Here is a 25,862-nt window from a genome sequence, read left to right as displayed (position 1 = left end):
GAAATCGGGATATAGGCCTAGATATATCATGAGCATATACGCAGGTCAAATGTTTGTATGAGTCCGGTTAGCTGCAATCCTGTAGCTCTCTGGAAAATATTGAATCGAGACAGACCAGGTTTGTACCGATATTTTATCATGGCAGGTCTGCAGCTAGGGTTCGGTCGAAATAACTTTTGGTAGAGTTGTGGCCATTGGACGGGGACAAATGTCAATCGTTGTCACTCCGACAAATCTAATTTCTGACTTGGTTTTAAAAGATGTTTTTTCTGAGAAGATTATATCGACTGAAAATCTGTGCACAATTGACGTTGGCATATCGTTGGTTTGAGCATGTTTTATTACTAAGATGTAAATTCACAAGAAAAGGATTGGACAAGAGTTCTTTGATAACAGTATAGAATTAAGTTTCCATATATCATATTTTACCCTCCTGTGATCTCATCAGATTTTACAAAATCAATGATTTATTTAGATTTATGCATAATAGGAACATAAATTTTGTTGGAGTCTTTTCCGATAGTTATTGTGAAGAATCTTGTTAAAGATAAACTATTTCAAAAGTCTAAGCTATAGAAGAATAATGAATAATAAGTTAAATAAATACACTTTTGTATTGATCAGGTAAAACTGCAAGTATGGAATTACTGTAAATACTGTTTTATGCTGACCAGAAACCGATTTGATTTTTTTTTTTTTTTGTATCAAGAAAAAAAATCCAAATGACAATAAGAAATTAAAATGAACCCAGCGGAATTACTTTGATAAATACAGTAATTAATTTTTTGTTGACCGTTTGAAAAAGTTCAACTTCCAGGAGTGCATTCTGTACTTTGATGGATAAGATCCGGATGATAGAATTCCAACGTTCGTGGTTTTAGACGTTACTAAAAAAAAGATGGCGTCAAAAAAGAAAACCAAAACACGTGTGAAAGAGTTTGATCTAGATATTAAGATTGTCGGTGAACTTGGTGGAGATAAGGTGATTTATTTAAATCTTAATGCATGATGTCAGTGCATGGTGCCAATATTTTTGTCGACACAGTTTTACATACATTTTATTTAATGAAATATCGCCGACACTTGTGTCAGTGTCACAGGACCTGTGGTCTGCGGACCCTTCCACAAGGTTTTGACACAATCCGAGCAAACTGTTATCTATAGAATAAACCCTGTGGACCCTTCATCTGAACTTCTGAACCGAGACAATCACTCTAGAGCTCGAACACCTCTTTACTGAATAAAAACCCCTCTATTACGCCTTTACGGTAATTTTCATTGTTTTGTTGAAAAGTAACTATTTAAAAATGATGGACGAAGACAGTTACTACATGAAGCATAGCATATAATTATGTCTTCTTCCTTGACAGGAGCAAACTCGACATTTAGTGTAAATTTAAGTTTTTTTTGTAACACTCCACTCTGTCAACCTCGGTACATTTTTGGAGCCACAGATTTTCATAAGAAAGTGATGGCCTAAAATCTGGTTATTGTATTAAAAATATGGAGTATTGAAATTAATCATTGGATGTCTTGAAATGGAAAGGATTAATTTATTTTGGCATGCTAAAAATGCCCCCCCCCCCTCCCCCCCAGTTGCATGACTCGTGAGGAAAATCAACCAAAGATAAATCAATCGAACAGTGTGCGAAACTAACTTTAAAGTCTTATAGACTTTCGGTCCATAGTCATTTCATTTCCTATAGACCACAACAAATTCCTATAGACCAAAATTTAACATGAAATATTCATTGTTATTAAAAAATAAATAATAGACACAAATTTGATTTTGGTAATTCGTTCATGATATTTTAATTATATTCTTTTTCAATTGCATGCACAAGCTTTTCAATTAGAATTCAGTTTTATTTTTCATTTTGTTCCAACTCAGTTTCAGTCTGATTCCTCATCTGAGTCACTTCTACTAGGTTTCGTTTAGCGTAATATCTATAAACTGGTTCTGCTTCTCATATATGTTTAATAAGCGGCAGGAAACCAGTTTTTTTTACTCAGAATTCCTATAGACAAGTCGGTCTATAGGTATTTCGATTGTTATAGACCAATCCGATTTTCTATAGAATATAGGACAGAATGAAATGGCATTCTGTTCTTTATTCCCTCTCAAATAATGAAAGAACTCTGTATGTTTTGAAACAAATTTTATTCATGTATAAGAAATATCCACAAAATATGTGAAAAGTATTTTGTCATGAACACACCACGAATGGGTTGGTTTACAGTAGCCTTGTGAATTGATGCAATTTTTCACATGTTTATAGTTGTCTTGTTACTTGACATAGTTTTCTTTATTGATAGAATGATATTCAGTTGTTGAAAGGAATAGATGAAAGTGATGAAGAAATAATTGATGTCTTTGATGACAGCGGACATGAAGATGGAATTAAGAGGGATGAGGTAAACTGATGCCTTAATCATTAAATAATTGATGTATATATGGCTACTATAACGACACTTTAAGAGAAAGGTATGAATCACTTCATAATACTGTCTCAGTTTATTATGTTTCATGTCTATACCAATTTCTTTTTCAGATCATAGATTTTATAAAGAATCTTGGAATTCGTGAACAGTTTGCTGAAGATGAGCCAGAGGAGGATAAAGGGTTAGCATTCTAGATCAAAAGCTGTTCAGAAAGTTAAAACTGTTATGCATACATCATAACCTCATTTGAATTATCTGTGTTGTAATAATTGAGTCTCTGCATTATCTTAAACAAATTCAAACACTCTTCAGCAATATCTCATTGTTGTATCATTTGTACAAAAAAAATACAGGAAGAAGAAGAAGAACAAGAAACTTGCAACTATACCTGGCTCAGAAGAAACTGAAGTGCAAGAAGAACCTCCACCAGGGGCAAAGAAGAAGCAGAAAAACAAATACAAGATTCAGCATGAGGAGATATCAAGCACAACATCAAACTTACAGAAAAGTAAAGGCTGGAGTTTGAAAACCCATCAGTCTCTTTATACGTCAAGATCCTATCTGCTGGTTAAACCTGGTCAGGAGAGCTTTGAGGAGGAGGTATCTTTGAATTAGATACAGTTTTTTTTATTTGTTAGTGATGTTTTAATTATGTTCCCCAAACAAAGTTTGGGAACATATTGTTTTTACTCTGTTTCTTATTATTAAGGTCTTCCGTTTCCAACGGAAGACCTTCTAGTGATTCTGCTGTTTATTATTATGTTCCCCAAACAAAGTTTGGGAACATATTGTTTTTACTCTGTTTCTTATTATTATTATTATTATTATTATTATTCTTCTTTTTCTCCGGTACTTTTTTGTCCGGTAGTGTTCTCAGGAACTACAAAAGGGATCGATATGAAACTTTCCAGGATGATAGTATAGCGTTTGTAGATGTGCATAGTGATAGTCATTTTGTTTGCACGTGCATGCACGCGCGCGCACGTGCATTGCAATTTTGGTACAAAAAATGGAAAATCAGAATATTGAAGGAAGCGATATAAAACCTAAATAGGATGATAGTATATCATTTGTACATATGAAAAATAATAGTTATTTTGCCAGCACGCGCACGCATGCGCGTGCACGCGCATTACAAAATTTGTACGCTAACTTTGGAATCAGTCTAACTTTTTTGTTGTTCATTGAAATGGTTTGAAATTCATATCATAGGTAGATATTGAGACCCTTAACTGATTTGCATGGTCAAAATTACCAATTTGCACGCGCATGCACGTGCGCTTCATTTTGATTGGATAATGCTAAAACGTTTGTAACTATCTTATTTATGAAGCGAATGAGATGATATTCACAGCATATGTAGACAATATGTGTATCTATATGTTGGTGTAACAAAAAATGCCAACGCGCATGCGCGTGCAACGTTTTTTAAATGTTCAATTTTTAAAGGACGATAACGTTTTTGTTTTTCATCAAATTCTATTCATATTAGGGGTTTAGATGTATCTTGGTACTCCTTACAAATTGCTGTGGTTAGAATTACTGCTCATCACGTGCATGCACGTGTGCTGATTTCTGATTGGACGATTTTAAAATCACTATAACTTCCTTATATTTGGTGGAAACGTTATGAAATTCATACTGTGGGTATATGATACAAATGCCTGTTGAACGACATCAACAAAAATTCGGAATCATACACGCGTGCGCGTGTATGCACGTGCAACGCTTTCTTTCATTTCTTGGTACTGAAATGACCATATTGAACGTAGTACATGTAATTAAAGGCTAAAATAAAATGATTTTTTCCTATAGATTCACAAGGACATCACTTTTTAATTGGGGGAGGTTTGGGGAACATCTGTAACGGTCCCCGTTACAATTAGAACTAATTATTATTATTATTATTATTTTTTTTTTTTTTTTCCCTTTCGTCTCCTAAACCGTTGGATGGATTTTCCTGAAACTTTCACAGGTTATAGACAACGATGGTACCTCGAGGCATTTTTTTCATTTTTTCAAAATTTACTTCCGTTCGTCAGATACGTCCGATTTTCCGGTTTTTGAAAGAAACTTTGTCCGGGGGTAAACTTGAAAACCACAAAAGATAATCGAATGAAACTTTCAGGGATGACAGATCTATCTTCTCTATGGTGCATGCACGTAATATTTTTTGTCGCCGTCACTTCCGGTCGTCACCGGAAGTGATTAAATAAATCATCAATTTCAAACTTTTTTCTTTCAAATTGAAACCTATATCGTTTTACTAGGTCTAGTTCTAATTCTCAAAAAATGTTGATCCCACCGGAAGTTGAATCTCCAACTTCCGGTTATATCAAAGAAAGACTATTCATTCTCTCATTTTTCAGTGCCATAAATCTTGGTCATGAAACCAGTTAATGAGTTGAGTTTTACATATATTATAGTCACTATAAATGTCTAGAGTAACGTCAAATATTTTTGTAAAATTCACTTCCGGTCGGCAAATACGGCTTATGAGCTGTTTTCGTTGTACAGCGTTTTTCTCAGAAACGGTTAAAGATACAGTCATCAAATTTTCAGAGTTAATAGATCTTACTTTGTAGGCGTGCAGTAGGGGGTTAAGAATGTCGGCCGTCACTTCCGGTCGTCACCGGAAGTGATTAAATTAATCATCAATTTCAAACTTTTTTCTTTCAAATTGAAACCTATATCGGTTTACTAGGTCTCGTTCTAATTATCAAAAAATGTTGACCCCACCGGAAGTTGAATCTCCAACTTCCGGTTATATCAAAGAAAGACTATTCATTCTCTCATTTTTCAGTGCCATAAATCTCGGTCATAAAACAAGTTAATGATTTGAATTTTACATATGTTAGAGACACTATACATGTCTAGAGTATACTTAAATATTTTTGTAAAATTCACTTCTGGTCGTGAGATATGGGGTGGATATATTGAAGCCTTGTTTTTTCAGTTTCTCAATAATGAATATAGATAGACGCTTGAAACTTGTCGAGTTGATTAACTAACATTAGTCCATTGTACACATACATTCAATTTTTTCGTCCGTCACTTCCGGTCTATACCGGAAGTGTTTTAAAAAATGTCGATTTTCCGATTTCTTCGAGTGATTTCTCAGAGATGGCTGGATATATTTTCTTGAAATTTTCAGGAATAATGTCTTATGAAATGACCTTGCTATAATTATTTTTGTTTTTACAAAATTCACTTCCGGTCGAAAAATATGGCCGATATTCTGTCTCTCAAAAGGAATTTTGTCCAGCATTTTTCTTGGAAAAGGTAAAATATAGGTTCATCAAATATTCAGGGATAATCAATCTCCGTTTATAAGCGTGCAGTAGGGGGTTGAACCGTCACTTCCTGTCGTCACCGGAAGTGATTGAAGGAATCGCAAATTTCAAACTTTTTCTTTCAAATTGAAACCTATACTAGTTTATTAACTCTCTTTCAAAGTGTCAAAAGAATATTGAGTCTGTCGGTAGTCAAAACAACTACTTCCGGTTTCTTCATAAAATACCTTTTTTCTTTTTGTCTCTTTCTCCCCATAAATCTCGCTTATATTTGAAGTCTTTCATATGATTTTCACATGTCTCAATAAAAAGTATCAACTTCTAGAGTTTTGATGATTTTGTTTTTCAAAATTGACTTCCGGTCGGTAGTAACCTACTACTTTCTCTTTCTTTAGTCTACTTCTTTTTGTTGAGAACTCTTTCAGATAGAGACGTGAAATTTTCAGGGAATATAAACAGTAAAGAGTCGCTCTCATTTATAGGAAAACACATCTGAATAGTACTTCCGGTCGTCACCGGAAGTTACAAGAAATGAGTAAAAAATTCGATAATACACTTCTCATTTATTGTTAAAGTACATTCTCTGATATATTTGAATGGTTTTTGTAGGATCAGAAAACTCTTTACCTGAAGTGAACAAACGGAAGACCTACTCATTACTAGTAATGAGTTTCTAGTTATTAAGGTCTTCCGTTTCCAACGGAAGACCTTCTAGTGATTCTACTGTTTATTATTATTATTATTATTATTATTTTTTTTTCCCTTTCGTCTCCGAGACCGCTGGATGGATTTTCCTGAAACTTTCACAGGTTATAGACAACGATGGTACCTCGAGGCATTTTTTTCATTTTTTCAAAATTCACTTCCGTTCGTCAGATACGTCCGATTTTCCGGTTTTTGAAAGAAACTTTGTCCGGGGGTAAACTTGAAAACCACTAAAGATAATCGAATGAAACTTTCAGGGATGATAGATCTATATTCTCTATGGTGCATGCACGTATCATTTTTTGTCGCCGTCACTTCCGGTCGTCACCGGAAGTGATTAAATAAATCATCAATTTCAAACTTTTTTCTTTCAAATTGAAACCTACTTTGGTTTACTATATCTCGTTCTAATTCTCAAAAAATGTTGACCCCACCGGAAGTTGAATCTTCAACTTCCGGTTATATCAAAGAAAGCCCACTCATTCTCTCATTTTTCAGTGCCATAAATCTCGGTCATGAAACTAGTTAATGAGTTGAGTTTTACATATGTTATAGTCACTATAAATGTCTAGAGTAACGTCAAATATTTTTGTAAAATTCACTTCCGGTCGGCAAATACGGCTTATTAGCTGTTTTCGTTGTCTAGCGTTTTTCTCAGAAACAGTAAAAGATAGAGTCACCAAATTTTCAGAGTGAATAGATCTCACTTTGTAGGCGTGCAGTAGTGGGTTAAGAATGTCGGCCGTCACTTCCGGTCGTCACCGGAAGTGATTAATGAATCATAAATTTCAAACTTTTTTCTTTCAAATTGAAACCTATATCGGTTTTCTAGGTCTCGTTCTAATTCTCAAAAAATGTTGACCCCACCGGAAGTTGAATTTCCAACTTCCGGTTATATCAAAGAAAGACTATTCATTCTCTCATTTTTCAGTGCCATAAATCTCGGTCATGAAACAAGTTAATGATTTGAATTTTATATATGTTATAGATACTATAAATGTCTAGAGTATATTTAAATATTTTTGTAAAATTCACTTCCGGTCGTGAGATATGGGGTGGACATATTCAAACCTTGTCTTTTCACTTTCTCAATAATGAATATAGATAGATGCTTGAAACTTCTAGAGTTGATCAACTAACATTAGTCCAATGTACACATACATTCAATTTTTTCATCCGTCACTTCCGGTCTCTACCGGAAGTATTTGAAAAAATGTCGATTTTCCGATTTCTTCGAGTCTGGATATATTTTCTTGATATTTTCAGGAATAATGTCTGATGAAATGACCTTGCTATAATTATTTTTGTTTTTACAAAATTCACTTCCGGTCCGGAAATATGGCCGATTTTCTGTTTCTCAAAAGGAATTTTGTCCAGCATTTTACTTCGAAAAGGTAAAACATAGGTTCATCAAATATTCAGGGATGATCAATCTCCGTTTGTAAGAGTGCAGTAGGGGGTTGAACATGTCGACCCTCACTTCCTGTCGTCACCGGAAGTGATGGAAAGAATCGCAAATTTCAAACTTTTTCTTTCAAATTGAAACCTATACTAGTTTATTAACTCTCTTTCAAAGTGTCAAAAGAATATTGAGTCTGTCGGTAGTCAAAACAACTACTTCCGGTTTCTTCATAAAATACCTTTTTTCTTTTTGTCTCTTTCTCCCCATAAATCTCGCTTATATTTGAAGTCTTTCATATGATTTTCACATGTCTTAATAAAAAGTATCAACTTCTAGAGTTTTGATGATATTTTGTTTTTCAAAATTGACTTCCGGTCGGTAGTAACCTACTACTTTCTCTTTCTTTAGTCTACTTCTTTTTGTTGAGAACTCTTTCAGATAGAGACGTGAAATTTTCAGGGAATATAAACAGTAAAGAGTCGCTCTCATTTATAGGAAAACACATCTGAATAGTACTTCCGGTCGTCACCGGAAGTTACAAGAAATGAGTAAAAAATTCGATAATACACTTCTCATTTATTGTTAAAGTACATTCTCTGATATATTTGAATGGTTTTTGTAGGATCAGAAAACTCTTTACCTGAAGTGAACAAACGGAAGACCTACTCATTACTAGTAATGAGTTTCTAGTTATTAAGGTCTTCCGTTTCCAACGGAAGACCTTCTAGTGATTCTACTGTTTATTATTATTATTATTATTATTTTTTTTTTTCCCTTTCGTCTCCGAGACCGCTGGATGGATTTTCCTGAAACTTTCACAGGTTATAGACAACGATGGTACCTCGAGGCATTTTTTTCATTTTTTCAAAATTCACTTCCGTTCGTCAGATACGTCCGATTTTCCGGTTTTTGAACGAAACTTTGTCCGGGGGTAAACTTGAAAACCACTAAAGATAATCGAATGAAACTTTCAGGGATGATAGATCTATATTCTCTATGGTGCATGCACGTATCATTTTTTGTCGCCGTCACTTCCGGTCGTCACCGGAAGTGATTAAATAAATCATCAATTTCAAACTTTTTTCTTTCAAATTGAAACCTACTTTGGTTTACTATATCTCGTTCTAATTCTCAAAAAATGTTGACCCCACCGGAAGTTGAATCTTCAACTTCCGGTTATATCAAAGAAAGCCCACTCATTCTCTCATTTTTCAGTGCCATAAATCTCGGTCATGAAACAAGTTAATGATTTGAATTTTATATATGTTATAGATACTATAAATGTCTAGAGTATATTTAAATATTTTTGTAAAATTCACTTCCGGTCGTGAGATATGGGGTGGACATATTCAAACCTTGTCTTTTCACTTTCTCAATAATGAATATAGATAGATGCTTGAAACTTCTAGAGTTGATCAACTAACATTAGTCCAATGTACACATACATTCAATTTTTTCATCCGTCACTTCCGGTCTCTACCGGAAGTATTTGAAAAAATGTCGATTTTCCGATTTCTTCGAGTCTGGATATATTTTCTTGATATTTTCAGGAATAATGTCTGATGAAATGACCTTGCTATAATTATTTTTGTTTTTACAAAATTCACTTCCGGTCCGGAAATATGGCCGATTTTCTGTTTCTCAAAAGGAATTTTGTCCAGCATTTTACTTCGAAAAGGTAAAACATAGGTTCATCAAATATTCAGGGATGATCAATCTCCGTTTGTAAGAGTGCAGTAGGGGGTTGAACATGTCGACCCTCACTTCCTGTCGTCACCGGAAGTGATGGAAAGAATCGCAAATTTCAAACTTTTTCTTTCAAATTGAAACCTATACTAGTTTATTAACTCTCTTTCAAAGTGTCAAAAGAATATTGACTCTGTCGGTAGTCAAAACAACTACTTCCGGTTTCTTCATAAAATCCCTTTTTACTTTTCGTCTCTTTCTCCCCATAAATCTCGCTTATAATTGAAGTCTTTCATATGATTTTCACATGTCTTAATAAAAGTATCAACTTCTAAAGTTTTGATAATTTTGTTTTTCAAAATTGACTTCCGGTCGGTAGTAACCTACTACTTTTTCTTTCTTTAGTCTACTTCTTTTTGTTGAGAACTCTTTCAGATAGAGACGTGAAATTATCAGGGAATATCAACAGTAAAGAGTCGCTCTCATTTATAGGAAAACACATCTGAATAGTACTTCCGGTCGTCACCGGAAGTTACGAGAGAGGAGTAAAAATTTCGATAATACATTTCTCATTCATTGTTAAGGCACATTTTCTGATACATTGAAATGGTTTTTGTAGGATCAGAAAACTCTTTACCTGAAGTGAACAAACGGAAGACCTACTCATTACTAGTAATGAGTTTCTAGTTAAGGTCTTCCGTTTCCAACGGAAGACCTTCTAGTGATTCTACTGTTTATTATTATTATTATTATTATTTTTTTTTTTCCCTTTCGTCTCCGAGACCGCTGGATGGATTTTCCTGAAACTTTCACAGGTTATAGACAACGATGGTACCTCGAGGCATTTTTTTCATTTTTTCAAAATTCACTTCCGTTCGTCAGATACGTCCGATTTTCCGGTTTTTGAAAGAAACTTTGTCCGGGGGTAAACTTGAAAACCACTAAAGATAATCGAATGAAACTTTCAGGGATGATAGATCTATTTTCTCTATGGTGCATGCACGTAATGTTTTTTGTCGCCGTCACTTCCGGTCGTCACCGGAAGTGATCAAATAAATCATCAATTTCAAACTTTTTTCTTTCAAATTGAAACCTACTTTGGTTTACTATATCTCGTTCTAATTCTCAAAAAATGTTGACCCCACCGGAAGTTGAATCTCCAACTTCCGGTTATATCAAAGAAAGACTATTCATTCTCTCATTTTTCAGTGCCATAAATCTTGGTCATGAAACTAGTTAATAAGTTGAGTTTTACATATATTATAGTCACTATAAATGTCTAAAGTAACGTCAAATATTTTTGTAAAATTCACTTCCGGTCGGCAAATACGGCTTATTAGCTGTTTTCGTTGTCAATCGTTTTTCTCAGAAACGGTAAAAGATAGAGTCACCAAAATTTCAGAGTTAATAGATCTCACTTTGTAGGGGTGCAGTAGGGGGGTAAGAATGTCGGCCGTCACTTCCGGTCGTCACCGGAAGTGATTAATAAATCATAAATTTCAAACTTTTTTCTTTCAAATTGAAACCTATATCGGTTTATTAGGTCTCGTTCTAATTCTCAAAAACTATTGACCCCACCGGAAGTTGAATCTCCAACTTCCGGTTATATGAAAGAAAAACTATTCATTCTCTCATTTTTCAGTGCCATAAATCTCGGTCATAAAACAAGTTAATGATTTGAATTTTACATATGTTATAGACATTATAAATGTCTAGTGTAAATTGAAATATTTTTGTAAAATTCACTTCTGGTCGTGAGATATGGGGTGAACATATTCAAACCTTGCTTTTTCAGTTTCTCAATAATGAATATAGATAGACGCTTGAAACTTCTAGAGTTGATCAACTAACATTAGTCCATTGTACACATACATTCAATTTTTTCGTCCGTCATTTCCGGTCTATACCGGAAGTATTTGAAAAATGTCGATTTTCCGATTTCTTCGAGTGATTTCCAGAGATGGCTGAAATTTTCAGGAATAATGTGTTATGAAATGACCTTGCTATAATTATTTTTGTTTTTACAAAATTTACTTCCGGTCGGAAAATATGGCCGATTTTCTGTTTCTCCAAAGAAATTTTGTCCAGCATTTTTCTTGGGAAAGGTAAAATATAGGTTCATCAAATATTCAGGGATGATCAATCTCCGTTTGGAGGCGTGCAGTAGGGGGTTGAACATGTCGACCGTCACTTCCTGTCGTCACCGGAAGTGATGGAAAGAATCGCAAATTTCAAACTTTTTCCTTCAAATTGAAACCTATACTAGTTTATTAACTCTCTTTCAAAGTGTCAAAAGAATATTGAGTCTGTCGGTAGTCAAAACGACTACTTCCGGTTTCTTGATAAAATACCTTTTTAATTTTTGTCTCTTTGTCCCCATAAATCTCGCTTATATTTGAAGTCTTTCATATGATTTTCACATGTCTTAATAAAAGTATCAACTTCTAAAGTTTTGATAATTTTGTTTTTCAAAATTGACTTCCGGTCGGTGGTAACCTACTACTTTTTCTTTCTTAGGTTTACTTCTTTTTTTGAGAACTCTTTCAGATAGAGACGTGAAATTTTCAGGGAATATAGACAGTAAAGAGTCGCTGTCATTTATAGGAAAACGCATCTGAATAGTACTTCCGGTCATTACCGGAAGTTACGAGAAAGGAGTAAAAAGTTCGATAATACATTTCTTATTCATTGTTAAGGCTTATTTTCTGATATATTTAAATGGTTTTCGTAGGAACAGAAAGCTCTTTACCGGAAGTGGTCTAACGGAAGACCTACTCATTACTAGTAATGAGTGTCTAGTTAAGGTCTTCCGTTTCCAACGGAAGACCTTCTAGTGATTCTACTGTTTTTTCTTATTATTATTATTATTATTTTTTTTTTCCCTTTCGTCTCCGAGACCGTTGGATGGATTTTCCTGAAACTTTCACAGGTTATAGGGAACGATGGTACCTCGAGGCATTTTTTTCATTTTTTCAAAATTCACTTCCGTTCGTCAGATACGTCCGATTTTCCGGTTTTTGAAAGAAACTTTGTCCGGGGGTAAACTTGAAAACCACTAAAGATAATCGAATGAAAGTTTCAGGGATGATAGATGTATTTTCTCTATGGTGCATGCACGTAATATTTTTTGTCGCCGTCACTTCCGGTCGTCACCGGAAGTGATCAAATAAATCATCAATTTCAAACTTTTTTCTTTCAAATTGAAACCTACTTTGATTTACTATATCTCGTTCTAATTCTCAAAAAATGTTGACCCCACCGGAAGTTGAATCTCCAACTTCCGGTTATATCAAAGAAAGACTATTCATTCTCTCATTTTTCAGTGCCATAAATCTCGGTCATGAAACTAGTTAATGAGTTGAGTTTGACATATATAATAGTCACTATAAATGTCTAAAGTAACGTCAAATATTTTTGTAAAATTTACTTCCGGTCGGCAAATACGGCTTATTAGCTGTTTTCGTTGTCCAGCGTTTTTCTCAGAAACGGTAAAAGATAGAGTCACCAAATTTTCAGAGTTGATAGATCTCACTTTGTAGGCGTGCAATAGGGGGTTAAAAATGTTGGCCGTCACTTCCGGTCGTCACCGGAAGTGATTGATGAATCATAAATTTCAAACTTTTTTCTTTCAAATTGAAACCTATATCGGTTTACTAGGTCTTGTTCCAATTCTCAAAAAATGTTGACCCCACCGGAAGTTGAAACTCCAACTTCCGGTTATATCAAAGAAAGATTATTCATTCTCTCATTTTTCAGTGCCATAAATCTCGGTCATAAAACAAGTTCATGATTTGAATTTCAGGTATGTTATAGACACTATAATTGTCTAGATTATGTATTTAAATATTTTTCTAAAATTCACTTCCGGTCGTGAGATATGGGGTGGACATATTCAAACCTTGTTTTTTCAGTTTCTCAATAATGAATATAGATAGACGTTTGAAACTTGTAGAGTTGATCAACTAGCATTAGTCCATTGTACACATGCATTCAATTTTTTCGTCCGTCACTTCCGGTCTATACCGGAAGTATTTGAAAAAATGTTGATTTTCCAATTTCTTCGAGTGATTTCTGAGAGATGGCTGGATATATTTTCTTGAAATTTTCAGGAATAATGTCTTATGAAATGACCTTGCTATAGGTATTTTTGTTTTACAAAATTCACTTCCGGTCGGAAAATAGGGCCGATTTTCTGTTTCTCAAAAGGAATTTTGTCCAGCACTTTTCTTGGAAAAGGTAAGATATAGGTTCATCATATATTCAGGAATGATCAATCTCCGTTTGTAAGCGTGCAGTAGGGGGTTGAACATGTCGACCGTCACTTCCTGTCGTCACCGGAAGTGATGGAAAGAATCGCAAATTTCAAACTTTTTCTTTTAAATTGAAACCTATCCTAGTTTATCAACTCTCTTTCAAAGTGTCAAAATAATATTGAGTCTGTCGGTGGTCAAAACGACTACTTCCGGTTTCTTGATAAAATATCTTTTTACTTTTCGTCTCTTTGTCCCCATAAATCTCGTTTATATTTGAAGTCTTTCATATGATTTTCACATGTCTTAATAAAAGTATCAACTTCTAGAGTTTTGATAATTTTGTTTTTCAAAATTGACTTCCGGTCGGTAGTAACTTGCTACTTTTTCTTTCTTTAGTCTTCTTGTTTTTGTTGAGAACTCTTTCAGATAGAGACGTGAAATTTTCAGGGAATATAGACAGTAAAGATTCGATGTCATTTATAGGAAAACGCATCTGAATAGTACTTCCGGTCGTCACCGGAAGTTACGAGAAAGGAGTAAAAAATTCGATAATACATTTCTCATTCACTGTTAAGGCACATTTTCTGATACATTTAAATGGTTTTCGTAGGAATAGAAAGCTCTTAACCGGAAGTGGTCTAACGGAAGACCTACTCATTACTAGTAATGAGTGTCTAGTTATTATTATGTTCCCCAAACAAAGTTTGGGAACATATTGTTTTTACTCTGTTTCTTATTATTATTATTATTATTTTTATTATTCTTTTTCTCCGGTACTTTTTTGTCCGGTAGTGTTCTCAAAAACTACAAAAGGGATCGATATGAAACTTTCCAGGATAATAGTATAGCGTTTGTAGATGTGCATAGTGATAGTCATTTTGTCTTCACGTGCATGCACGCGCGCGCACGTGCACTGCAATTTTGGTACAAAAAATGGAAAATCAGAATATTAAAGGGATCGATATGAAACCTAAATAGGATGATAGTATATCATTTGTAGATATGAAAAATGATAGTTATTTTGTCTTCACGCGCACGCATACGCGTGCACGTGCATTACAAAATTTGTACACTAACTTTGGAATCAGTTTAACTTTTTTGTTGTTCATTGAAATGGCTTGATATTCATATCATAGGTAGATATTGAGACCCTTAACTGATTTTCATGGTCAAAATTATCAATTTGCACGCGCATGCACGTGCGCTTCATTTTGATTGGATAGTACTAAAACGTCTGTAACTATCTTATTTACGAAGCGAATGAGATGATATTCACAGCATATGTAGAAAATACGTGTATCTATATATTGGTGTAATAAAAAGGGCCAACTAACACGCGCATGCGCGTGCAATGTTTTTCAAATGTTCAGTTTTTAAAGGACAATAACGTTTTTGTTTTTCATCAAATTCTATTGATATTAATGGTTTAGATGTGTCTTGGTACTCCTTACAAATTGCTGTGGTTAGAATTACTGCTCAGCACGTGCATGCACGTGTGCTGAATTCTGATTGGACGATTTTAAAATCGCTATAACTTCCTTATATTTGGTGGAAACGTTATGAAATTCACACTGTGGGTATATGATACACATGCCTGTTGAACGACATCAACAAAAATTCGGAATCATACACGCGTGCGCGTGTATGCGCGTGCAACGCTTTCTTTCATTTTTTTTGGTACTGAAATGACCATACTGAACGTAGTACATGTAATTAAAGGCTAAAATAAAATGATTTTTTGCTATAGATTCACAAGGACATCGCTTTTTAATTGGGGGAGGTTTGGGGAACATATGTAACGGTCCCCGTTACAATTAGAACTAGTTATTATTATTCTTTTTCTCCGGTACTTTTTTGTCCGGTAGTGTTCTCAGAAACTACAAAAGGGATCGATATGAAACTTTCCAGGATGATAGTATAGCGTTTGTAGATGTGCATAGTGATAGTCATTTTGTTTGCACGTGCATGCACGCGCGCGCACGTGCATTGCAATTTTGGTACAAAAAATGGAAAATCAGAATATTGAAGGAAGCGATATAAAACCTAAATAGGATGATAGTATATCATTTGTACATATGAAAAATAATAGTTATTTTGCCAGCACGCGCACGCATGCGCGTGCACGCGCATTACAAAATTTGTACGCTAACTTTGGAATCAGTCTAACTTTTTTGTTGTTCATTGAAATGGCTTGAAATTCATATCATAGGTAGATATTGAGACCCTTAACTGATTTACATAGTCAAAATTACCAATTTGCACGCGCATGCACGTGCGCTTCATTTTGATTGGATAATGCTAAAACGTTTGTAACTATCTTATTTATGAAGCGAATGAGATGATATTCACAGCATATGTAGACAATATGTGTATCTATATGTTGGTGTAACAAAAAATGCCCACGCGCATGCGCGTGCAACATTTTTTAAATGTTCAATTTTTAAAGGACGATAACGTTTTTGTTTTTCAGCAAATTCTATTCATATTAGGGGTTTAGATGTATCTTGGTACTCCTTACAAATTGCTGTGGTTAGAATTACTGCTCATCACGTGCATGCACGTGTGCTGATTTCTGATTGGACGATTTTAAAATCGCTATAACTTCCTTATATTTGGTGGAAACGTTATGAAATTCATACTGTGGGTATATGATACAAATGCCTGTTGAACGACATCAACAAAAATTCGGAATCATACACGCGTGCGCGTGTATGCACGTGCAACGCTTTCTTTCATTTCTTGGTACTGAAATGACCATATTGAACGTAGTACATGTAATTAAAGGCTAAAATAAAATGATTTTTTCCTATAGATTCACAAGGACATCACTTTTTAATTGGGGGAGGTTTGGGGAACATCTGTAACGGTCCCCGTTACAATTAGAACTAGTTTGTTAGTGACGTTTTAATGTTTTAATTTGTTAGTGATGTTTTAATTTGTTAGTGATGTTTTAATTTGTTAGTGATGTTTTAATTTGGAATGATATTCTTGTCTGTTTCTGTATTCAAAATATGACAGAATTTTTCTGCAGCATGAAATTTAAAATCAGTACAGTTCATGTATGTTATCTTTCAATTCTATGGAGGCTTATGTTGTATATTTCTATTAGGATGTTGAGGAAATAACATCCCTGCCATCTGATTTGGAAGAACAGCTGGAGTCTTTTGCATCAAAATTATTGGAAGATGAAGTGTCTGTGTATCTCAGACGTAAGAATGAAATAATTTGTTCTCTTGCCAATGATAATTTGCTTATTATAGTGTATAAAAACCACAATCATTTAGAAATGAAATTTTCACACGTTGATTTTGCATGTCCTGATTTAATCGTTGTGTTACAAGAGAGGAAAAAATTATATCATTTTGGTAGGTTTTTTTGAGTTGAAAGCTCGTGAACTTTTCTGATCAGGTTTTGTCAGGTGTGTGTTCATCAGTCTTACCAACTGTCCATAAATTTTTTGACATTTTGACATCTTCTCCAAAACCACTTGACCAATTTCAATCGAACTTGGCATAAATTATCCTTGGGTAAAGGTTTAAGTGAAGGGGCATGCTCTCTTCAAAGAGGAGATAATCAAGAAAAGGCAAAAATAGGGTGGGATCATTTAAAAATCTTTTTAAGAACAACAGGGCCGGAAAAGTTTAAATTCACATAAAAGCTTCCTCACATAGTGTAGATTCAAGTTTGTTCAAATGGTTTCTAGGGGTAGGTTGGGGCCACCATAGGGGATCAAAGTTGTACGTGGGGAAAATATAGGGAAATATCTTTAGATATCTTCATCTCAATAACAGGGCTGTGATAAGTCATTAATATACAAGCATCCCCAGTTAGTGCAGATTCAAGTTTGTTCAATTCATGTTCTTCATATTGGTATTGAGACATCCCCATGTTGTGTCAATTCAAGTTTGATTATGTCTTGACCCTATGTGGCCCTTTATGGTTAGGCTTGGGCACAATATGGAGTCAATTTTTTTTTATTGAAATAAAGATTGAAGAAAATTCATTTCAAAATTACAAAGCCCTTGGGCCGCTTGTTTGATTACAGACATTTAATGACTATAGCATACTTGTGCAACCAAAAGCAGTGTATGGACTGTAACTTATGAAACAGATAATACATTTTGAAATTTACATAGAGCGAGAGAATGCAAAGAAATCGGAGACAAGGTGGATTAAAACCGTTCTAACCACTGGGACCCTCACAGACAAGGTGGCGGCTCTGACTCTGCTTGTCCAGGAATCTCCAATCCACAATCTACAGAACCTGGATAGTCTCCTGAACATGTGCAGGAAGAAGAGCAAGCGGGAGAGCATGGTTGCTGCAGGTAAATAGTTCATGTACTGTAGTACTGTAGGTCTGATAAATCTGTACTGTAGGTCTGATAAATCTGTACTGTAGGTCTGATATATCTATACTGTAGGTCTGATAAATCTGTACTGTAGGTCTGATAAATCTGTATTGTAGGTCTGATAAATCTATACTGTAGGTCTGATAAATCTGTATTGTAGGTCTGATAAATCTGTACTGTAGGTCTGATAAATCAGTATTCTAGGTCTGATAAATCTGTACTGTAGGTCTGATAAATCTATACTGTAGGTCTGATAAATCTGTACTGTAGGTCTGATAAATCTGTACTGTAGGTCTGATAAATCTGTATTGTAGGTCTGATAAATCTATACTGTAGGTCTGATAAATCTGTACTGTAGGTCTGATAAATCTGTATTGTAGGTCTGATAAATCTATACTGTAGGTCTGATAAATGTGTACTGTAGGTCTGATAAATCAGTATTCTAGGTCTGATAAATCTGTATTGTAGGTCTGATAAATCTATACTATAGGTCTGATAAATCTATACTATAGGTCTGATAAATCTATACTGTAGGTCTGATAAATCTGTACTGTAGGTCTGATAAATCAGTATTCTAGGTCTGATAAATCTGTACTGTAGGTCTGATAAATCTGTACTGTAGGTCTGATAAATCTGTACTGTAGGTCTGATAAATCTGTATTGTAGGTCTGATAAATCTATACTGTAGGTATGATAAATCTATACTGTAGGTCTGATAAATCTGTATTGTAGGTCTGATAAATCTGTACTGTAGGTCTGATAAATCTGTACTGTAGGTCTGATAAATCTATACTGTAGGTCTGATAAATCTATACTGTAGGTCTGATAAATCAGTACTGAAGATCTGATAAATCTGTACTGTAGGTCTGATAAATCTGTACTGTAGGTCTGATAAATCTATACTGTAGGTCTGATAAATCTGTATTGTAGGTCTGATAAATCTGTATTGTAGGTCTGATAAATCTGTACTGTAGTACTGTAGGTCTGATAAATCTGTACTGTAGGTCTGATAAATCTGTATTGTAGGTCTGATAAATCTGTACTGTAGGTCTGATAAATCAGTACTGTAGGTCTGATAAATCTGTACTGTAGGTCTGATAAATCAGTACTGTAGGTCTGATAAATCTGTACTGTAGGTCTGATAAATCTGTCCTGAAGATCTGATAAATCTACTGTAGGTCTGATAAATCTGTACTGTAGGTCTGATAAATCTGTATTGTAGGTCTGATAAATCAGTACTGTAGGTCTGATAAATCTGTCCTGAACATCTGATAAATCTGTACTGTAGGTCTGATAAATCTGTACTGTAGGTCTGATAAATCTGTCCTGAAGATCTGATAAATCTGTATTGTAGGTCTGATAAATCTGTACTGTAGGTCTGATAAATCTGTCCTGAAGATCTGATAAATCTGTATTGTAGGTCTGATAAATCTGTACTGTAGGTCTGATAAATCTGTATTGTAGGTCTGATAAATCTATACTGTAGGTATGATAAATCTATACTGTAGGTCTGATAAATCTGTATTGTAGGTCTGATAAATCTGTACTGTAGGTCTGATAAATCTGTACTGTAGGTCTGATAAATCTATACTGTAGGTCTGATAAATCAGTACTGAAGATCTGATAAATCTGTACTGTAGGTCTGATAAATCTGTACTGTAGGTCTGATAAATCTATACTGTAGGTCTGATAAATCTGTATTGTAGGTCTGATAAATCTGTATTGTAGGTCTGATAAATCTGTACTGTAGTACTGTAGGTCTGATAAATCTGTACTGTAGGTCTGATAAATCTGTATTGTAGGTCTGATAAATCTGTACTGTAGGTCTGATAAATCAGTACTGTAGGTCTGATAAATCTGTACTGTAGGTCTGATAAATCAGTACTGTAGGTCTGATAAATCTGTACTGTAGGTCTGATAAATCTGTCCTGAAGATCTGATAAATCTACTGTAGGTCTGATAAATCTGTACTGTAGGTCTGATAAATCTGTATTGTAGGTCTGATAAATCAGTACTGTAGGTCTGATAAATCTGTCCTGAACATCTGATAAATCTGTACTGTAGGTCTGATAAATCTGTACTGTAGGTCTGATAAATCTGTCCTGAAGATCTGATAAATCTGTATTGTAGGTCTGATAAATCTGTACTGTAGGTCTGATAAATCTGTCCTGAAGATCTGATAAATCTGTATTGTAGGTCTGATAAATCTGTACTGTAGGTCTGATAAATCTATACTGTAGGTCTGATAAATCTGTACTGTAGGTCTGATAAATCAGTACTGTAGGTCTGATAAATCTGTACTGTAGGTCTGATAAATCAGTACTGTAGGTCTGATAAATCTGTACTGTAGGTCTGATAAATCTGTCCTGAAGATCTGATAAATCTACTGTAGGTCTGATAAATCTGTACTGTAGGTCTGATAAATCTGTACTGTAGGTCTGATAAATCTGTATTGTAGGTCTGATAAATCAGTACTGTAGGTCTGATAAATCTGTCCTGAAGATCTGATAAATCTGTACTGTAGGTCTGATAAATCTGTACTGTAGGTCTGATAAATCTGTCCTGAAGATCTGATAAATCTGTATTGTAGGTCTGATAAATCAGTACTGTAGGTCTGATAAATCTGTACTGTAGGTCTGATAAATCTATACTGTAGGTCTGATAAATCTATACTGTAGGTCTGATAAATCTATACTGTAGGTCTGATAAATCAGTACTGAAGATCTGATAAATCTGTACTGTAGGTCTGATAAATCTGTACTGTAGGTCTGATAAATCTGTACTGTAGGTCTGATAAATCTGTATTGTAGGTCTGATAAATCTGTATTGTAGGTCTGATAAATCTGTACTGTAGTACTGTAGGTCTGATAAATCTGTACTGTAGGTCTGATAAATCTGTACTGTAGGTCTGATAAATCAGTACTGTAGGTCTGATAAATCTGTACTGTAGGTCTGATAAATCAGTACTGTAGGTCTGATAAATCTGTACTGTAGGTCTGATAAATCTGTACTGTAGGTCTGATAAATCTGTACTGTAGGTCTGATAAATCTGTATTGTAGGTCTGATAAATCTGTATTGTAGGTCTGATAAATCTGTACTGTAGTATTGTAGGTCTGATAAATCTGTACTGTAGGTCTGATAAATCTGTATTGTAGGTCTGATAAATCTGTATTGTAGGTCTGATAAATCTGTACTGTAGGTCTGATAAATCAGTACTGTAGGTCTGATAAATCTGTACTGTAGGTCTGATAAATCAGTACTGTAGGTCTGATAAATCTGTACTGTAGGTCTGATAAATCTGTCCTGAAGATCTGATAAATCTACTGTAGGTCTGATAAATCTGTACTGTAGGTCTGATAAATCTGTATTGTAGGTCTGATAAATCAGTACTGTAGGTCTGATAAATCTGTCCTGAAGATCTGATAAATCTGTACTGTAGGTCTGATAAATCTGTACTGTAGGTCTGATAAATCTGTCCTGAAGATCTGATAAATCTGTATTGTAGGTCTGATAAATCTGTACTGTAGGTCTGATAAATCTGTCCTGAAGATCTGATAAATCTGTATTGTAGGTCTGATAAATCTGTACTGTAGGTCTGATAAATCTATACTGTAGGTCTGATAAATCTGTACTGTAGGTCTGATAAATCAGTACTGTAGGTCTGATAAATCTGTACTGTAGGTCTGATAAATCAGTACTGTAGGTCTGATAAATCTGTACTGTAGGTCTGATAAATCTGTCCTGAAGATCTGATAAATCTACTGTAGGTCTGATAAATCTGTACTGTAGGTCTGATAAATCTGTATTGTAGGTCTGATAAATCAGTACTGTAGGTCTGATAAATCTGTCCTGAAGATCTGATAAATCTGTACTGTAGGTCTGATAAATCTGTACTGTAGGTCTGATAAATCTGTCCTGAAGATCTGATAAATCTGTATTGTAGGTCTGATAAATCTGTACTGTAGGTCTGATAAATCTGTACTGTAGGTCTGATAAATCTATACTGTAGGTCTGATAAATCTATACTGTAGGTCTGATAAATCAGTACTGAAGATCTGATAAATCTGTACTGTAGGTCTGATAAATCTGTACTGTAGGTCTGATAAATCTGTATTGTAGGTCTGATAAATCTGTATTGTAGGTCTGATAAATCTGTACTGTAGTACTGTAGGTCTGATAAATCTGTACTGTAGGTCTGATAAATCTGTATTGTAGGTCTGATAAATCTGTATTGTAGGTCTGATAAATCTGTACTGTAGGTCTGATAAATCAGTACTGTAGGTCTGATAAATCTGTACTGTAGGTCTGATAAATCAGTACTGTAGGTCTGATAAATCTGTACTGTAGGTCTGATAAATCTGTCCTGAAGATCTGATAAATCTACTGTAGGTCTGATAAATCTGTACTGTAGGTCTGATAAATCTGTATTGTAGGTCTGATAAATCAGTACTGTAGGTCTGATAAATCTGTCCTGAAGATCTGATAAATCTGTACTGTAGGTCTGATAAATCTGTACTGTAGGTCTGATAAATCTGTCCTGAAGATCTGATAAATCTGTATTGTAGGTCTGATAAATCTGTACTGTAGGTCTGATAAATCTATACTGTAGGTCTGATAAATCTGTACTGTAGGTCTGATAAATCAGTACTGTAGGTCTGATAAATCTGTACTGTAGGTCTGATAAATCAGTACTGTAGGTCTGATAAATCTGTACTGTAGGTCTGATAAATCTGTCCTGAAGATCTGATAAATCTACTGTAGGTCTGATAAATCTGTACTGTAGGTCTGATAAATCTGTATTGTAGGTCTGATAAATCAGTACTGTAGGTCTGATAAATCTGTCCTGAACATCTGATAAATCTGTACTGTAGGTCTGATAAATCTGTACTGTAGGTCTGATAAATCTGTCCTGAAGATCTGATAAATCTGTATTGTAGGTCTGATAAATCTGTACTGTAGGTCTGATAAATCTATACTGTAGGTCTGATAAATCTGTACTGTAGGTCTGATAAATCAGTACTGTAGGTCTGATAAATCTATACTGTAGGTCTGATAAATCAGTACTGTAGGTCTGATAAATCTGTACTGTAGGTCTGATAAATCTGTCCTGAAGATCTGATAAATCTACTGTAGGTCTGATAAATCTGTACTGTAGGTCTGATAAATCTGTATTGTAGGTCTGATAAATCAGTACTGTAGGTCTGATAAATCTGTCCTGAAGATCTGATAAATCTGTACTGTAGGTCTGATAAATCTGTACTGTAGGTCTGATAAATCTGTACTGTAGGTCTGATAAATCTGTCCTGAAGATCTGATAAATCTGTATTGTAGGTCTGATAAATCTGTACTGTAGGTCTGATAAATCTATACTGTAGGTCTGATAAATCTGTACTGTAGGTCTGATAAATCAGTACTGAAGATCTGATAAATCTATACTGTAGGTCTGATAAATCTGTCCTGAAGATCTGATAAATCTGTTCTGTAGGTCTGATAAATCTATACTGTAGGTCTGATAAATCTATACTGTAGGTCTGATAAATCTGTACTGTAGGTCTGATAAATCTGTATTGTAGGTCTGATAAATCAGTACTGTAGGTCTGATAAATCAGTACTGAAGATCTGATAAATCTGTACTGTAGGTCTGATAAATCTGTACTGTAGGTCTGATAAATCAGTACTGAAGATCTGATAAATCAGTACTGTAGGTCTGATAAATCTGTACTGTAGGTCTGATAAATCTGTAGGTCTGATAAATCTATACTGTAGGTCTGATAAATCTATACTGAAGATCTGATAAATCTGTACTGTAGGTCTGATAAATCTATACTGTAGGTCTGATAAATCTGTACTGTAGGTCTGATAAATCTGTACTGTAGGTCTGATATATCTGTACTGTAGGTCTGATAAATCTGTACTGTAGGTCTGATAAATCTATACTGTAGGTCTGATAAATCTGTACTGTAGGTCTGATAATTTAATAAATTCACTTCTTTATCTCCAAAGTTAGTTTTATTTTGAACTGATCATTATATCTACATTCCAAATGATCAACTTTGTTTAATACATCTTGTTCAGTTTATACTTCTTTGTTGCTTCAGAAAAATGATGGAAGAGTCTGAAGATAAATATCCATATTGGTTTAGATTAGTACTGTAGATTTTGTAAATAAGTACCATAGATCAGGTAAATTAGTACTTAAGATCTGGTAAATTAGAATTCTGTTTACTAATACTGGTAAATTAGTACTGTAAACTAACTTTTATTGGTGACGACTTTATTTTTTAATTCACTGAACTGGTTCGCGGCGACTAATTTTCGAATCCAAGATAATCTTAAACATACAAGAAACATTAAAGGTCTGGTTCGTGGCAAGAAATATTCATGATGAAAATGTTCTTGCAAACAGTTGGTTTCCAGTATGCTGCTAGTGAATTATTTCTGGGTTTTTTGGGGGTTTTTTGTGTGCAAAGTTTTTACATTCTCTACATTTGTTGAGATAATAAACTCTGAAAAATTTAGTTTTCACAATTTTATCTGCTTATATTATTGGTACAATATCTATGAAAATATGGAAAATTTCTTCTCATGAATAGATCGACAGTGCTGATTGTATGAAAATTATATGTAGCAAAAAATTTTGTTATTACAATCTATGTATTTTAAATCTGGTATTCACACTGTAAGATAGCCTACAGATGTGATGCTACAGCAGAAGTAGACTAAATTTACACTGTAGGCATGTCTGTGACTTGTATTAATAGAAAAAAATATCTTATTTATTTAAACACAGACTTTAAAAGTTGGTAATTTATATTTCAGATACATTGAAAGACTTGTTCATCACAAATTTGTTACCAGACAGAAAATTAAAGCCATTTGATGAAGTAAGACACTTTTCATGTTGGATTACAACAAAGTTGAAACCAAAATTAATTCATTGTCTGTTTTGTATTTAGTAGTTTATAATACAGAGTGACATAATCTTTTGGTATATTAGCATCCTTTTGGAGATCTAGGGGAGATTTCTGGTGGAAATAAAGATACTGTTGACAGAAAACTTTTGAAATGGTTCTATGAACACAAGTTAAAGGAGAAATATTCTTCATTCATCAAAGCTCTTGAGGTAAGTGTGAAAGATGAAAGTGTTCATTCAATACACACTGTGGAATCATAAGAATTTGTAAGGGGGGGGGGGCAATTTTTGTGGCTTCCATGGGAATCCCTATCCCACGACTTTCAAAAAAACAATTGATATGATGCTTCATTTTACACAGTCCATGAATTTCACTCCTGAAGAATTTGAATGATTGGACAGTGCATACTATGTAGTTTAACGCAGTTAATGAAGTACATTTGTATGTAGTAGAAAAGTAGGTAATTCTATTATAACAGACCTTTCATTTTCTTAATTTGAGACAGTATCAGTGATGGGGAAAAGAAATATATTATAAAATACTTGTTCTATAGGTGATGTCAAAGGACAATATTTTGGCTACGAGACAAAAGGCGTTAGGTAAGTTTCACTTGTCAAACTGAAAATATTGGTGCTCTAAACAATGAAATGATGATTGATAGCAGCATGAACCCTATAGTTGAGAGTATAAACAAGTCTTTGTTTCAGGCATATTCTTTGAATTGCTTGTGGAAAAGCCTGAGGAAGAGAAGGTATGTGGTATGTGTTATGATTTGTTATCTTTACGCAAAGCCATAAAAATAAGCAGGTTTTTCAGG

The 25,862-nt window shown here is 34.3% G+C and overlaps 1 protein-coding gene across 1 annotated transcript in view; it reads left to right on the top strand.

Moving 5' to 3' along the window:
* The first annotated feature begins 859 nt into the window (after positions 1–859).
* Positions 860–25,862, top strand: part of LOC125651747 (CCAAT/enhancer-binding protein zeta-like) — a 36,181-nt gene continuing 11,178 nt past the window's right edge. The window contains exons 1-10 of the mRNA XM_056165893.1: positions 860–982; positions 2,317–2,415; positions 2,553–2,623; positions 2,796–3,042; positions 16,891–16,990; positions 17,918–18,106; positions 24,951–25,015; positions 25,129–25,254; positions 25,599–25,644; positions 25,753–25,796. Of these exons, the coding sequence (XP_056021868.1) occupies positions 899–982; positions 2,317–2,415; positions 2,553–2,623; positions 2,796–3,042; positions 16,891–16,990; positions 17,918–18,106; positions 24,951–25,015; positions 25,129–25,254; positions 25,599–25,644; positions 25,753–25,796 (1,071 nt within the window). The 5' untranslated portion in view covers positions 860–898. The remainder of the gene's footprint in view (positions 983–2,316; positions 2,416–2,552; positions 2,624–2,795; positions 3,043–16,890; positions 16,991–17,917; positions 18,107–24,950; positions 25,016–25,128; positions 25,255–25,598; positions 25,645–25,752; positions 25,797–25,862) is intronic.

This window comes from Ostrea edulis, chromosome 5, assembly GCF_947568905.1.
Source record: "Ostrea edulis chromosome 5, xbOstEdul1.1, whole genome shotgun sequence".
Taxonomy (NCBI): Eukaryota; Metazoa; Mollusca; class Bivalvia; order Ostreida; family Ostreidae; genus Ostrea; species Ostrea edulis.
This window is presented reverse-complemented; position numbering and strand designations above follow the sequence as displayed.